This window comes from Channa argus, chromosome 23, assembly GCF_033026475.1.
Source record: "Channa argus isolate prfri chromosome 23, Channa argus male v1.0, whole genome shotgun sequence".
In the NCBI taxonomy this organism is placed as follows: Eukaryota; Metazoa; Chordata; class Actinopteri; order Anabantiformes; family Channidae; genus Channa; species Channa argus.
The window spans coordinates 9,898,343-9,915,076 of record NC_090219.1 but is presented as its reverse complement, the minus strand read 5'-3'; the positions used below and the strand labels follow the sequence as shown (position 1 = coordinate 9,915,076).

Below are 16,734 nucleotides of genomic sequence, written 5' to 3'. Positions count from 1 at the left end.
GGCTAATGTACAAAAATACACATTGTGCTGGGGAGGCCCAAGTTAGCAGCACACATGCACAAACCTGTGGCGTCGATCTTGTGGCTGGTCTCTCACTGGAATAACAGAACTTTGACCCCTGGATCACTCGGGCAATTGTGCATTGCAGACAGTGGAGCGGTGTGGTTGTCATCGGGGTGTGTGCAAATGCATTTTGTGGAGAAAGTGAAATGCAAAGGAATGTGCAGAGCACATATGGGTTAATGCTTCTATGTGTGTGTGTGTGTGTGTGTGTGTGTGTGTGAGAGAGTGTATGGTTGCATCATTTTACGACACACATAGCAACACTCCACCTGGACCTGGGGTGCACGTTACTTTGCAACCTGACCCTCAGCAGTGGTAATAACCGTGATGAGTGTATGTGCGTCTAAGTACACAGGTGGCTGGTGGCACCAAGCACATGCAGCCATGTGTTAATGCGTGTGTGTGTGTGTGTGTGTTGCTGTAAAGGGGACCGTCAGGGTGTTAGAGACAGTTAAAGGCGTGAGTGAAGCTGACAATAAGGCGAGGACAGACCCTGGCGCTCAGAGTGCAGCTGGCCTCGCCCTCTATTGGTGACCCCCCCCCCCCCACCACCACCACCACCACCACCCCTCGCATTCTCAGATGCAAGGCAGGACTTTGTTTATACTTTCTTTGTTTCTTTTGGAGAACAGGAGGAAAATTGCCTCACGCGTAAACAGGTCCAACACAACACAAGGACAATGAGAGCCCACAGACAAACGAGACATCTTGGTTTTCAAAATAAGAGACGTACTTGAAAATGAGTTGTATATAAAGAAATGTCTGCATGGACATTTTCAAGTGCGGTGTTTAGCCTAATAGATTGGACCAGTGGGACCTGACTGGAGACTGTTTGACCCCAAAACTGAACATATTTGTTGTTTTGCTGCTTGTTACCAGAACTGTCTAAAATAGACAGTCTCTGGTGGCTGCTGTCTCGGTGAGGCAGCGCGGGAGCAGTGAAGGTTTCTGAAATCACAGGTTTCATGTAGAATTACCACGACTGCCGTTTGCGTCTGAGCATCTGAGGCTGCACGCTCAGGTTTGATTTAATCTAGTGCCTACATTGTTCACCATAAACCACAGGGAGCTTCTGTTTCGCACACATGTCCAAACACCAAAAAGCTGGAGAGCACTTCCCAAGGTGCTCATCCTTTCCCATCAGCTGACCTTTCTACCGCAAAGGAAAATGACTGTGTTCACAATAATGTACTGTGGATGGACGTGCTCTGCTCGCTAACAACATGCCATTTGCTTTTTCAGGCTCGTTCCATGAGAACTGCAGAGCCTGGGAAACTTTTTCCAGGCGAGAACTTGTTCAATTTGACACTCGCAACTGTCAGAAATAGCTCACAGATTGAGTTGTAATCTTTTTTTCCTTATTTGCCCAAGCACAAAAACAGATCGCTTCCTTTCGAGAGACGTCTGACCAAACCAAGAAAAGTCACGTACCACTGCCAGGAGAAACTCACTCGCTCAAAAATAAAATCTCATTGTTTCATGACAATGTTACACAGAATATCCCACTTTCCTCAGAACGCGTTTGCCCTTTGGCCCACCTACTCCTCACAACCTCTTTCAATTCTTCTTCTGAATCACCACCTTCCTCTTTTTTTTCCTCCCCCACTCTATTTCCTCACCTCCACACACACACGGAGAACAATGAGAACAACTCCCATTCTCTAAACACCACTAACTGTGTGAAACCTGGATGGTTGAATGATGATGCTGCATCCTCCGTCTGCTCTTCCTAACAAACCAAAATACCATATCGGAGCAGTTACATAGGGTAGATATTTCGCCGTGGCTTCTTTTTTGCATGTATCAACATATTTTCCTCCTCTTCTTAAAAAAAATGGGGATTTATGTCATTTAAAACAGGAGGGAAGAATGATGGGACTGCTGAGTTTGCTGATTGGACGCCAAGAGACAATATTTTTGCCGTCTGAGAACCTCTTTGATTGCACTTATCCTAAACAGCACATTCTTCAGAGGAGCTTCCCAGAATTGCCCTCTTAAATCTACATTTTGGTCAGACTGACACAGTAGTTCGAGTTACAGTCTGCACTTCAAAGCGAATTAGAAGGTCGACCCCGATACGATACGTTCTTACATTCACAGATATGAAATGAGATATTGAGAGATGTCCAGATTGAAAAGCTTCTGTGGTATTTACGTAGCAGATGGATCGTTAAGTTCCTATCCTAGGTGTTTCATAAAATCTCTTGACATATGAGATACATTACACCTATAAACCTGCGCTTGTCAAGCTTGGCTTCCATTTTCCCGTCGAATTATACAGTTAAACACTTCTGCTGCACTCGTACTATTCTCCCTGACATTTATTCGTTTACATACTGACATCAGCTCGATATTTGTGACATCTGGTCTGAGGATGCTGTGGCAGGGGCCCTCGGAGTTCTTGCACCATGATCACAAGTATTGTTTTCTAGTACAATAGACAGTTTCCCAACCATGTTTTGAATAGCAAGCTTTGGGAATTTTGGGACATCAGTATTAGAGATTTTTTGTTGTATCCCAATATGCTGGAAATGTGGGAACGAATGCAGATTGCAGTGTGATGTGTATATATATATATATATATATATATATATATATATATATATATATAGTCCCCAAGAGTAAAAAGGCCTACGGGGTTAAATGGATGAATATGACTGTGCACAACCCCAAAGACCCTGTCCTAATACTTTCTGACTGGAGTGCAACTAAATGAGTAATGACACTGGGTAATTATCACTCCGCATCATGCTTTGCCCTTCCAGCCTGCATATTAGTCTCTTAGGACATTAGTTATGAGATTTAACGTCTTTCTGAGGTCAGATCAATCTCCAATCTGACAGCTCAGCGGAGCAATCAGTTGTGTATACTGAAGCAGCTGCCATTCCCACATGTGCTCTGAATTACAGGAACGCATGAACCTGAAGGACGGGTGATTTAGTGCTGAGGCCACTTTGGAGAGTTAGCACCAGTCATTTACATGCACGACTTTATTAGCATTATCATTACCTGCTACTTCTGATTACTACAGTATACTTAGAAGGGGGGTGGGGGGTGGGGGGTGTATATCCCTACTTCAAACTGAAGTAGAGATCCAAAGTGACATTTTTCAGAGTTATTCGGCCAAATCTCCTCTTCCCTCAGAATGCCTGCTGTCTAGCAGTCTGTAAAAATCAAATCCATCCACCGGTGCAGACACTTGGCAGAACCTTCACAGTGGAGATTTCACTGTGAGGCACACGTGGCTAAAAACAGCTCCCCAGGCCTTCTCACTACCATTTAAAGACTATGAGTGTTTTTCTGCCTCTCTCTTTTTTTTTTTTTCAGTCTGAGATATAAGAGGCAATTTTCTATTCTGGAGACAGGCTGACCTGCGGGGCCTCGTTCATCAAAAGGTAACACAGGGAAACAACAGCTGGAGAGCTGCAGCCCAACGGCAGCCGTTAAGGCGCAGTCAGATAACCTCTGGTTGTAAACTACACTGGCCTGCGCGGCAGCGAGGCACCTTATCAACTGAGGGTCAACAACAGGTCTAAACACACAGGCCTCCTCATCTCAGTTCTATCCAGGAAGAGATGAGATCACTGGCGGGTGTTGTGCTGGCAGAAACGTAGTGGAGCTCAGATCAGAGCCAGACGAAGAAAACCAAACAAAGTGCCAGTGACTGTGCAAGACGAGGAATCTGAAATGTAGCGTGTAAAAGAAAAGGTTCCTCAAAGGGAATGCACTGCGCAGCTGCCCGGCCTTTCATATCGGTCTCTTTTTAATAAGTGACACAGAATAGCATATGTAATATTCCAGCAACTTTGCATGAACGCCGACAGAGCTGGAAGTGAAGGCAAAGTCGCATGCAAACAAACAACGCAAACCTCAACAACAACAACAAAAAAAAACCCCGACAGAAAACAGACATCGTCACTATTCCCCACGTATCGTGACAACAGGCAGCTATTTGTGCAGGACACTGCATGACGAAGCAATCAACACACAAATCGACGTTGCCCTCTGTCCTCACAGAGCGGCCACGGCTCTGTGCAACATCGGGCTACTTTTTTCACACTTGTAAAAAAACAGGCCAACACACTTGTGCACATTCATCAAAGATCATCTGGGATCAGCTTGTGCTCTCACTCACTGAGCCCACCGAGCCAGAAGCCAGAACTTGTAACGTTCGGGACTGGAGCTCAGTGTTCACACTTCATGAGGATCAAATACTCAGTTCCATGTTTCACTTTTGAAAGTCGGGCGATGCAACAATTATAGTTTCAACTTGACTTGAAAACAAGCTCATCAATGGCTTTCGACTTGTTCCATCAGGGGTCACCACAGCGGAACATGTTCCGAACGTTGACTCTGCATGAGTTTTTACTCTGGATGCCCTTACTGCCCCCAACCCTACCTTTTTAAAAAAAATCCGGGCTTGGGACCAGCACCAAGGTGGTCGGTAGTGGCTGGGTGGGGCCACACCTGGTGGGGTGGGATTCGATGATATGCCACTGAGCCACCAGGCCCCCTTGACTAGAGAGCAAACTGCTTATCCAATTTTCTCCAAAACGCTCTTTACCCACGTTTGACAACATCCGTTCTTGAAGACTTCATTAAGACTAAAAAAAATCAATCTTCTCAGGTGTGAGGTTGCCTTCCTCCTTCCTCCTGCAATGTGTTTCCAGCCTGGATCAATGAGGAGGAGGATAAGAACAATCTGTGGTGTCAACAGGGTGAGTCTGTGGACAGAGAGGTGAGGAAGAGGGTTTCCTCTCAGTTCGCCTCCATTACTTAAGTACACATTCAAACCAAATCCTTTGCTTGCATTGTGTGGGGATTACTGGCTGAATGGAATGGGGTCGGATTAGTCCTGAACTGAGGTGAAGCCTTCCTGGCATCCACTCTCTCTTTGGGTTACAAAATGTGGATTACTTTAGTCTGTGTAACTTTTATCAGTCCATCGGTGGAAATTGAGCAGATTGTCCATATCAACAAAGACTTACAGGGGTCAGTTCATCCAAATGGCATTTGTTCTAAGGAAATCTCTCCATACAAATGCTTTCCATACGTCAGATGCTGTAATATAATTGCAAGTGAGCTAGTTTGCATCTAACATAATCAATTGGCTGAACGATTCGGTCCACGTGTCTTGGTATCAGCAACCAGACTCTGTCAGGAAACACATACCACATCGGAATACTGCATCCTGTGTGCACTCACTACTACCAATACTACTCCACAGGCAAATGGAGATGAGGTAAGCTTTCATTTCTGTTTCTAGCATCAGTGACCACAGGCCTGCTGGGATCATTTGCTGCTCTGGTGAACTTTGTGATTATGAGCATTTCAAAGAGCCAGACTTATACCTCATGACAAAGCTTGTAGGATCCAGAGCCAAGGAAATGAGAGTGATCCAGGGTTGAGGTGAGGCCGTCGCTCAGGTCAGCAGCAGCAAGAGAAAAGGAGATTGCTTTTGGTCCTTCATTGGGAGCGAGGGGGCTGATAGATAAGCATCCACACGCTTCATCTCAGTAGAAAGCAGGATATCACTACGTGGTGAAATACAGCAGTAGGAGTCACGCCGCTGATTAGGAAATAGCTCGAGGGCCTTGACTCATGAGCTCAGCGGAGCTAAGCTCCTCCGTGTTTGACACTGAGCAAGTGTATCATGAATGGCTTCTGGCACTTTTGGCAAATGCCTCCACACTGGTAAGGAAAACATTTCAGATGTCCAATCAGAGACAAGTCTGTCAGCAGAAAGAATGTATCTCATTTGCAAAACGGTGTCAAAACAAAACAGAACACAACAAAAAAAGTCATGACTCAGCCACTATTGTTACCATTGTACTTTGCGTAATTGCCTGGAAACAAAGTATATACAAAATATCGCTTCCAGTGACATGAAACAGAGAAAACGAAATCCTACATCCGAAGATGAAAAAAAGATGACAGAAGCAAAACTTTAAATTACTGTTTATCCGACCGAGGTGTAGTGACCACTAAAGATCTTATCAGCTGTGTCCTAAATGTAACTGTATTGGCTGATTGTAATTTCCCACCTATTTTACTGGAAAACAGCTTGCAGGCACTGGAGGTTTGCACATTTACTACTCCGCTCGTTATCTAGGGAGCAAAGATAAGATGTGCATACAAAACCTGCATGCAAACGGATTCACACGCACGCACGCACACACACACACACACACACAGCTTTCCAGCAAAATAAAAAATAAAAAAGCCTAATGATTAACTTTGAATTAAAAGCTAAAGAATGACATTGAGTGGATGTAAAATCATGCAGAAAATTGCCAGGAAATGCCTGCAGACATCAACAGGCTCACACTGACTCCACACTGGGATACAGGGGCGATGTTGAAATAACGATGCTGCAAGCGCCGCTCGGCAGTTTAATCTTCTACTATCAGACGATTGTGAAATGTGTTGTTCTGTAAGATGAGCCCAATGATCCACGGTAGCGCAAATCAACCTGTGGTCACACATGGTTGGCACGAGTTTACATTTAGGCTTTATGAACAATGACATGAGAAGCTTGTTTTTTCCTTTTGTTCTGACGTGCCGTGCAGATGCTGTGCCAACTTCTCCCTCGCGTAAGAGGAACCCGCCTGGACACGGCTGCCAGGTGACACAACAGTCCACCTGAGGGTGGGGGGGAGGAGTGGGCGCACAGCTGGCAGCTTTCGCGAAAAAAAACACACTGATATGCCGTGTCCCCGTTCAAAGCCGAGTCACAGCACGTACGTTCAAAATCCTGAACATTATGGAAACGAGTCCACCTGCCGCCGAAACAAGCACCTCTGGGTTCACCGTGACCTCAGACTTCTCTCCACAGACCTCCCAGGATGTTAGAACATGTCAATATTAGCTCACATTTGTTATTTTTCTGCTTGTTGCACCGTAGAGCTTCTTTTGTGACTTTTCGCGCCTTCTGTTTTTTTCTACCTTTCAAATCAACTGACTATTATTTTAGCGCTAACTGAGCCGTTGATTTTCAATAAGAAAATAAATAATAGTCATCATTTTTAGCTTCATCCAAAATCCAGATTAGAATTGTCCACGTATTCAAATCTCTTGTTGGTCTGTGTAAAAGCCGCAAGCGTCACGTCACACACATACAGTCGCAATGTGATTCTGTTCATCACAACATAAACACAGTGCAACTGTAAAATACATCCACTGTTTCTGCATATGCACATTTAGTACAAACAGTACAAACAGTGCATGACCTGCAGCAGTAGGTCTTTTTATTTGATATCAGAGAAGACAGCAGATGATGATTCCTTGTTTTGCTGATGTGGGCAAACTGATCTGACAACAACAAAAACAACAACCTGCCACCAGATGCAGGAGTTTTGTCCCGCTGCTCTGTGTGCAAACGCATGTGTGAACATCGATGATAAATGTGTGTGTGACAGTGTGAATGCAGGTCGAATCTCGTTCTCATTACACTGCACTAGTCTCTTTATCAAAAACCGAGGCGCGCGGCAGGGACAGGACAGTACAAGAAGTCTGCGCTTTCATTCTTTTGTTGATTCCCGTACGCTGCTGGAGACCCGCCCGTTTACATTATTTCATAAAAGCTAGTGGTGCCACTCATTTGCCGATTTCCTCTGGGGTGTTGTATTTATCTTGCCGCATCTTAAAACTGCACAAAGTTACTTGTGGTGTTACTAGGAGTCCAAGTAAAGCCTCCTATTCTGTTCGTCTGATTCATGCAGTTGGAGGGTTCAAAGGAACAAATACCAGCTCAGTGATGGCATAAGCAGGCTTGGGCATGCGGGGCTCAACACCGTGACCTCCACAGCCAAACCCACTGAATCAGCAGCACCACTAAGAGATTTACAGTGTTAAGTACATCTATTGTCAGGCGTCTGCGAGTCTAATCATCCGAAACGCTAACACTGTGGAAACCTAGAGTAAATGTACGAAAAATCAGGGGCACATTAGGTGATGATTGACTGACTGATCAGTAATTGCTGTTATTACAGCACATCTGCTACACAGGGGGAGACGTTGCTTTTGAGGCTTTGTACATGCAGATTTTAGTGTATTACAGTAGCTGTAAGGCAACTGAGAAAGTAAATATTATAGATTATGACAGTGAAATACAGATTAAAGGCAGATGGATGGAGACTGAGGACAGCTTGTACTTCTGTGGTAGGAACGATGCAGCCATTTCTGGAGGTGCTTTTGAGGCTTTTGGACATAAAGAAACAAAGAGAAACAAGTCAAAACCCAAATTGCAATTCAAGACGCAGGCACGTTGTTGCTCTCCATTAAGAATCATATAGCATCATTGTTAACTTTTAAGGATATGAGTCAAGAAAAGCCAAAAGCCAAGTCCAAAGAGTTTCTTTGGCTTGTTTTGGCTTTTCGGGATAATTTTATATCAACAGTACCTTAAAAACCCACTAAACCTTTATTTATCTTCTACTAACAAGGACATTACCTTTTTTTCTTTTTTCCTTTTCAACAAAAGTTGCTCCGTGTGTTAAACACTGGTCGCCGCCACATTTGTTTTGGCATATGTGCTTCATGATGGACTGTTATGTCGGAAACTTCCCAGGTCTCCCATGAAATCAAGTTTGCTATTGGTGGAGTCTACCTGCTTAAATGAAGGTGCTACCCTGACCTGTCAGCAAATCACTTACTCGCTTTGGTTTCGACTTGCTGCTGCAATTTTTATAAACTTTTCCGTCTTACTTTGCCTCCGTCCTAGTGCACTGCAGACATAAAACTCTTACAAAATCCAGTTAAGTCAAATAACGGTTCGAGGGACCTGACAAATCCTAGATTTTCGCTTTTGTGTAACTCTAGAACCAAAAGAAAGAGAAAAAAAGAGAGAAAACTCGGAAAAAGCAGCAGTGACGATACAGAACATACCTTAAAGACACACATTTGCACACAACTAATTCCTCTGTGCACCAGCTGTGGGCGTTACAAATTCCTCAGACCACTACAGACTACATGTTGCATATGCATGCTTTTTTGTTTATTGGCCTCTTAAGGACCTCCAACAGGCACAAACCTGCGACACATTCCTTCCTCTGCCTTCTTTTGCTATGCACTGTATGCAAAGTTCTTAGATAAACTCAAAAGGGCCTCGGCATTTAGAGCTGGTTTATTAAAACAGACGAGCTAATTAAAATGACTGTCGGTCAAAAGTGTCCCTTGGCCCGGAATTATATTACACGGGCAATAATCAATCAGGCCAAAGATTCAATTTAAAAGCAATCAGCATTTGGTGGGTTTTCTCAAATCAATGGTAATCCAATGATAATTCTGACCTCCAATGTGGCTGTTCTTTATTTTTAGTCGCAAATGTTCCTGCTCCCTCAATAGACTTATGGGAATGGGTGCCAAGCGTGTTAGAGATGCTCCAAATCCCTGCCATGGTTCTGCACGCTACATTACCCGGGAAAATGGCCTTACGTGTTTTTTGAAGTGATACTGTCAAGCAACAGCACATTCTGGGGAGTGTTTTTGACATCTGTGTATTTCTGTAAGAGGTGCAGAGCTACGGGAATGCGCAGCCCTCAATCTTTTGCTCGGCGGCGGTGATGCATCCCAAGACACCCGGAGATTCATAGGAAATGAAACATATCACAAAATGCATGTTGAACTGCAGCACAAATGTAGCCCGATACAAAGGTAGTGTCGTCTCACTGGTAGGGCATCATTTCCTCGGCTTGTGCTTTTCATGGAACCGCGAGCAGAAACAGCCCCGCAAAAAGCTACAAGATCAGCGGATTTGCTCCATCACGCAGCCCAAAAGAGAACCACTCATCGTTACGACATTTATCATGTCTTGCTGCCTACAACGCAGTTAAGAGGCACGTCTCAGCTGACAACCACCACTTAAAAACTTCAAACATGCCCTGGCTGTACCCTGAGCGTACAACCTCGTCCAGATCCCTATTGGGAGTTTTCCACTAGAAACCCACAGTTTGGTTGTGGAAAAGATAAAAATAACCTCCTGCGTGCTTATGTGTGCCTCCTCTGAATGTTTAGCCTTATCTCTCCCAAACCTCCAGATAACAGGGAGTCTACCTGCCATATGCCACTGGATGCAAGTCATAAATCTATTAAGCCGTGCTGCGATTAGATCATTTGAGCATTAGATGGGCAGTTGTTCAATGGTCGTTTGTCCTTACAGCTTGTTTCTTAACCTGGCAGCTGAGGACAAGAGGATACAAGCAAGGCTGTGAGCAATAAACAGAAATTTGACAACAGCTTCCCACTCGCACCGAGATAAAAGCTCTTTTGGCTGCGAACTATTCAGCACTTGACCTGCTGTGTCTGCGTCTTTGAAGATGAGAAATGGGAATATTTTGAAGCAGCAGATTTTTGGGTCATTTGTCTCTGCTGACTCCTTCAGAGGGAAAAAAAAAAGTTGTGGTGTCAGAGCTTGGGGTGCTGAAAAAGGGACTTCTGCAGTGTGTGCAGATAGTCATACAGCTGTGAGTCAACTTCATTTTAAAACTTGCTTTACTTTAAACTACATTGTTTGCAGACAGAGCAAGAGACGTACTAAGCAGAGTCTAATTATACAGCACAGAGATGCTCCTGTACCTCCAGCAAAACTGATGTCATACCTCAGTTCGACCCAGTAATCAAGTGAGTCAAGAGGAAAGAATGTCTAACACTAGAATAGAAGACTCTCACTCTAGAGTAATCAAAACAGCAGTTTTCATCCCGCCAGTCACTGTCAAACAGGCGGAAAGAGAAAATTACTGTTTGGGGTGTCACGAAGGGAAGCTTTGCTCAGTGCATTTTGATTTGCAACGAGACGATCTTTCTCTGCACAGCAGCACAACAGGTTCTGAGGCCTGCTTCTGGCTCTCGCACGTTCCAAAACACCGCAGAATCTGTTCGCTGTGAGGCTTCACATCTGCTCACTTAAGACAACGAGAGCCAGGCGACCTGTGGTTTTGTTCGGCGGTCTGTTTTCCATCTTTGTACATTATGGCTCCCGACAAAAACGTGCATCACCTCAATAAAAGATCACACAACATTAGCGTCCAGCCCATCAGAGGTGTTAGTGATGCCACTTCCACTTTCCCACAGGTGCTGCTAACAGGTGGGGGTCATAGGGAGTGGGCTAGAGGCCTCACCGGCGTTGCGGGGTTGCTGAAGTGGGGGGGGGGATCATCTTCCGCCCAGCTGCTGATGCCCTGTTATCCCCAAGCCATTCATCACGGCTCGCTGAGAGCCAGATATGCCATGCCCCCAAACTCCACCCCCCCAGCATTCCTGCCTTTCCCCTGTGGATCTCCAATGCTGATAGCTGTCAGGACTGCACTGAGGTACCCAAACACCCACCTACCATGTAATGGTGTGTATTTGCAAAGCTGGTTCGAATCCATTGTAAGACATTCACCACATGTCGCCTCTCAGGTCTCTCTATGATCTATTCTGCATCAAAGGAGGCTTCGGGAGCACAGCTCTACAATAAGACATGTTTTATCTCCCGTTGCCTTCAGCCATATAACTAACTTTAAATGATAAACATCAAGAGTTATTGACCACTAGCAGTGCTAAGTGTCCACGAGTCGGTTAAGAAATGCTCCACAAAAAAAAAAAAAAAAAAAAAGAGAGTGTCCATCTACCATTTGCCATAAGATAACAAAAAACACCCTGTATAGTAACACAAACATACTCGTGTTGTTAAGAAAGAAGCTTTTATCAGGTGTGTTACTTCTGTATGCGCTGGCACTTTGGCAACCGATTCAGCGATAAATACATCCAGGATACGAAGGTAATCCACCACCTGACTGGTGATATGAAGTAACCTAAGTAAAGATGAAGTCACAGAGGGGGCAGGGTGGTCGACAGTTAACTTCATGTCACTATTGATCGGGTCATTCATCCGACCGATTGGGCTAACATTGATGGATTGCAGGGGAGGAAGTATTGGCAAGGTAACAACTGGCCCCCCGCAGCAGGGAGAGGGGGGAGGGGCTGCTACTCTAGTGCAGTGCATATCAACTGGAGCAATCGTTACCTGGATAAAGTGCTAACTTGCAGTGAGTGTTTACATCCACATCAGATGACTAGTCAGGAAAAAAACTAATTTTTCCATAACGAAAACAAGCTAAAGTAAAGAAATCATATTGAATCATTGCATTTGATAAGCAGCTTTCTGGTTGAGGTGTCATATGAGAAAGGAGTCCTACAGTGCTCACACAGGGATGTAAACAACCTCACATGACAAGCCATGAGCACAAAGAGGACATAAAAGACATTATGAAGGACTTTTGGAGCACTTCAAACGCACGTTTCTGAAAGGGAGACTTGCTTGTACAGCCCTAATTATATTGGTCAGAGATCAGGGGACAATAAGGAGAAGGTCATGCTTCAGTGTCTTGCTCAAGGACACAGCAGACACTGACGGTCTGGAACCGAGACCACCCAGAGACAGTCACTCTAGCAGAGCAGACAGAAAGCTAAGGCCTATCACTCTAAAAAACAAAGCCATGGATACAACAGAAGCTGGATCTACATCACTTTAAGGGCTTGAATAAATGTCCTTTTGAAGAATCAGGTTAAAACAAATTGAAACTCTGCTTTTTTGACATTTGGGAAAAGTGCAACATTTACATTCAAACAAGAAAAGACAAATGCAAAGCGTGATCTCCACAATATCCAGCCCAGCCCCCACTGACTGTTTACCTGATTGTAGCAGGACTTCTTGTCTGATCCAGTGAAGTGATAGGGGTCCACCGTGTTGCACTTTTGCATATACATCTTGAACATGTTGTTGATGTGCTTCAGCGACATGATGCAGATGGCTGAATTTGGCGTTGGCTCAGGAGAGTTGGGCTTTCCACGGGCGAAGGCGGCAAACAGCACGTCATCCCCCTCGTCCACCTTCAGCTGCTTCTGCAGTTCAACGTCTCTGCCCACCTTGGTGACGTGAGCCGCCTGCAGGATGTTGAACACCTTCACATCTTCCGTGGAGCGTCGCCGCCTCTTATCGGTGCTGATGCATTCGAGAGGCATCTCCACGTAGCGGCGGATGACCAGGTCTGAAGAACACATACGAACAATGCGGGTGTGGTAGGACTGAGAGTCTCTGCTCACCTGCTGCACGGTAAGGAAATAGGTGAAAGGTCCACTCTGGAACGAGTGAACGTAGCGCAAGTAGTAGTTCCCACGTAGAGTTGGAAACAGGTCCATGTATGACCCATTGGAAAAGAAAGTAAAGCCATTTTGGCTGGTCTTCATCTTCCGCAGAGAAATGGTGTGGTGATAGATTGCAGTGCCTGGAAAGCTGCCTGAGCCCGGGATTTCAGAGTTCCCAACAAAAAACTGGATGACATTACTTTCCACATTGAGCACCTGGGAGCCTGAAGGGCTGACCACAATATCAGAGTCACTGGGTTGACCCTGGCCTTCTTTAACCTTGTCAGCGAAGCAGTAGACATGTTCATCCACGGTTTTTAGCTCAGCATCTTCATCCAGAACGTGACGGCGGCAAACCCCATTGTCGGCCGAGCCGCAGCTGTACAGCCCTTTGTCATACATGTTTTCCACCACCAAGGCAATGTTGTGATTGTCCACTCTGCCTGTTCTGGTTGGCGTCTGGCCGCAAGTCTCGTTGGCGAGCAGCGGCCCCGTGCGGTACTCTGACAGCTTCTTGAGATCCGGGCCCAGGGCGTAGATCCTGTTTACAGCCCCGACATAGATAATCCCATCCAGCGTCACCATGTTCTGGATGGGGAACTCTGCGGTGAACGTTGGGAGCTCGTAGGTTACGGAGAGGTTGAGTTTGTTGTTCTCTGATGATTTACCGCACTGGCCCAGCACGCTGGGGCCCTGGGCCCACAGCAGCATGATGAGATGAAGCAAGCCCAGATTCATCCTGTTCCAAAAATAAGAGACATGAGCAATGAGTGGGTACAACACAAAGAATTCATCACATTCATCATAGACATGTCCAAATAGGTGGCCTCAATTGTCTGGAGTGTGAATGTGGGGGGAAAAAAAAGGCACAACGTGTGCTAAAAAGAAACAAGGCCACTTGAAAACCCCTTTTTAGACGGATCAATAGGACTGTGACAGCGCGTTAAACCAGGGTTTAATCACTCACCACAAGCAGCCAAACCAGTCACTCTGAAATGACTGGACACAAAGCTTTAATATCAAGCCTCCTAATAATGTGTGGTTCAACTTCTGAATCCACTGACCTTAGGAGAAGCAGCAGTGGGACTGCTCAGCTCTGCTCCCAAGTGACCACAGCACAGGGCAAAGCCGTGAATCACCCAGAGAGGAGGCCAGCTCTGCAGGGCAACCGTGGGTCTAAGTTTAGACGGCGAGAGCCCAAGGGAGCAGAGATAAACTCAATTAAAACAGAAGAAGTGGAGGAGGGGGAGGGGGGGGGGGCACCAAGGGAGAACCATTCTGCAAAATGATAAATAACCTCAGTAGCTAAATGGTAATCCAGTGGGAGACGCTTTTAGTGGCGGGACGGGGAGGGAAAGCGTGAGAGGGACACCAGAGAATTTGCAAAATGTGCATCTGCGTGTGTCCTATTTGGATGTGGTTTCATTCCCAAACGTAAGACAAAACAAGGCAATAGCATCGAGCACAGCAGGTCTGATGCATAAAGTCACTGGAAATGCTTGTGTCAAGAGTCTCGGGTGATTTATGACGCGGGGTCTCACAGTTAGTGGACCGTTTACGTTTTAGAGCAAGTCTGAGGTACAACGTTCAGTTTGTCACATGTTTCCAGGAAACCGACACAACCAACAGGTGCTTGCAGGGACTTAAAAAGAAAACCACTAATAGCTATAGGAGCCTGAGGCAACACTGCAAGAAAACAACCAAGATGATAAAGTGTAATTACGGAATGTTAGGAAGCACCAGAGACAGATTTCCTTTATTAAGGGGATGTGAGATGACTATCAACTTGTTTTTGGTCTAAAATGATGAGTAATAGGGGAACATTACTGCGCACCTGCACCAAACGCAAGAAATGCGCAGCCTCATCGCAATGGGAAACAGTGAAACTGTTTCCAGTTTGAGGAAAGTGACTCATGGCAAAAAAGGTCCCAAAAAAACAAAACACAAATGGGAAGAAGCCAGAAAAAACATGCTTCAAAACACGCTCTTTGCTGTGACCAGTTGAGGAGGAGGAGGAGGGAGGGGGGGGCGGCAGTGAGATTCCAAATCGAGAGGACCTCTCTGCGTTTTTACGCACGAAAACACTTCGAGGGAAATTGAGAAGTCAATGCAAAATCTAATCAAAATCTAAAAAAGAAAACCTCACCTGTCAGCGAGCAGCAGTTCTGTCCGTTCTTCTTGTTCAAATCATATTCCAGTAGTCGCTCCAAAAAACGAGACTTTTGGACTTTCTCATCAAGTCCACAGTGGTCGCAGCGGATTTCGCCTTTTTCTTCCTAATTCTGGGAAAGTAACTCCGAGCAAAATGAGTCCGTTTTTTAAATTTATGTATCTTTTAATGTTGCTGTTTCCAGTTGTCAAACTCCGATAAGTTTCCCTCCAGATGAAAGCTGTGAGACTCAACCGTTACTGACCGCGTCCACACGCTGCCGCCGCCACCGCTCTCTCACAACTCCGTGGCGCGTAAAGCTCCGCCTCTTCTCTCTCCAAGCTCCGTGACGTGTCCAGGTGCTTGTGTGTGAAGCCCCCTCGCGTCTGCGGGGATCAGGTGGGACACACACACACAGGCAGAAAAACAGAGCTGTGAAACTGAGCAAACAATAAATTGCGAGTTCGGATCACCGAAACACCAATTAGAAGAAAATCAGTTACAGAGAAGCATCACTGAATTTGGGTTTGAGTTATTTCATGTAGAATGACTTCACAGACTTCGTTTGGAAGCTCTTTTTCAAAAATGGGCAGCTTCTCCGAGTGAATGTGTCTGAGGTTCCAAACTAATAAAAGTTGTTTACAACACACACTTTCACTAATGCGTCCCCGGGCCCACAGAGGGAAACAAAAAGCAAGACCAAGGTCAAATAGTCTCCGTGTATAAAAGAGGCGTTCTGTTCCTTCTGGTCCACCTGACTCTCTTTGAGTCACTCTCCTCGTTTTCATGTTAAAGCGACTCACTCAGCCATAAATAATGAGCTAAGTTATAAAGGCTAAACCAACTGTGTGTGTGGTGTGTGTGTGTGTGTGTGTGTGTGTGTGTTTCAGCCATGAATCACATCGGGCAGCACAAAAAATTCCTTTGTCCCACTTCCTGAAAGGCAGTTAGAGCGAAACCCTGGAAACCTTGATAACGGAGCGCGGATGGATAATTAATAGGTGCAGAGCTGCTGAGAAGTGGACATACACATTTGCCATCATGAGACAGACACGCAGGGGATGAGTGCGCTCAAGTGGACGGATGAGTGAGCCCGTGACGTTTATGACACCTTCAACTTAAAACTAGACATAAAATGTCTCTGGCTCTGAGTCAGTGAGGTGTTCACGGTTTCCAAGTGCGTAAGTCTCACCTACAGTTAAACTGTCTGGTGTATTCATTCTGAGAGCTGAGACTGGCCATAGACGTGCCCTCTGGACCCCCCCCCACCCAAAATGTGTCCTTCTGTCTTAAAACTTCGCGCACTTTACAATTAATTACAATCAAGTTCGAGCTGTGAAATCAGGCAGTCGACGCGGATGATGTTGCTGTGTGAGAGCATCACCTACAGTCGA

At 45.5% G+C, this 16,734-nt stretch overlaps 1 protein-coding gene across 2 annotated transcripts in view; it reads right to left on the bottom strand.

Moving 5' to 3' along the window:
• Positions 1–15,742, bottom strand: part of met (MET proto-oncogene, receptor tyrosine kinase) — a 55,174-nt gene extending 39,432 nt beyond the window's left edge. The window contains exons 1-2 of one of the 2 annotated variants that reach the window (XM_067493188.1): positions 15,338–15,742; positions 12,739–13,930 (exon numbers count right to left, since the gene is read on the bottom strand). In XM_067493188.1, coding sequence (XP_067349289.1) covers positions 12,739–13,929 — 1,191 coding nt within the window. In that variant the 5' untranslated portion in view covers position 13,930; positions 15,338–15,742. The remainder of the gene's footprint in view (positions 1–12,738; positions 13,931–15,337) is intronic. The other variant, XM_067493187.1, reaches the window with a different exon arrangement.
• Between the last annotated feature and the right edge of the window lie 992 nt (positions 15,743–16,734).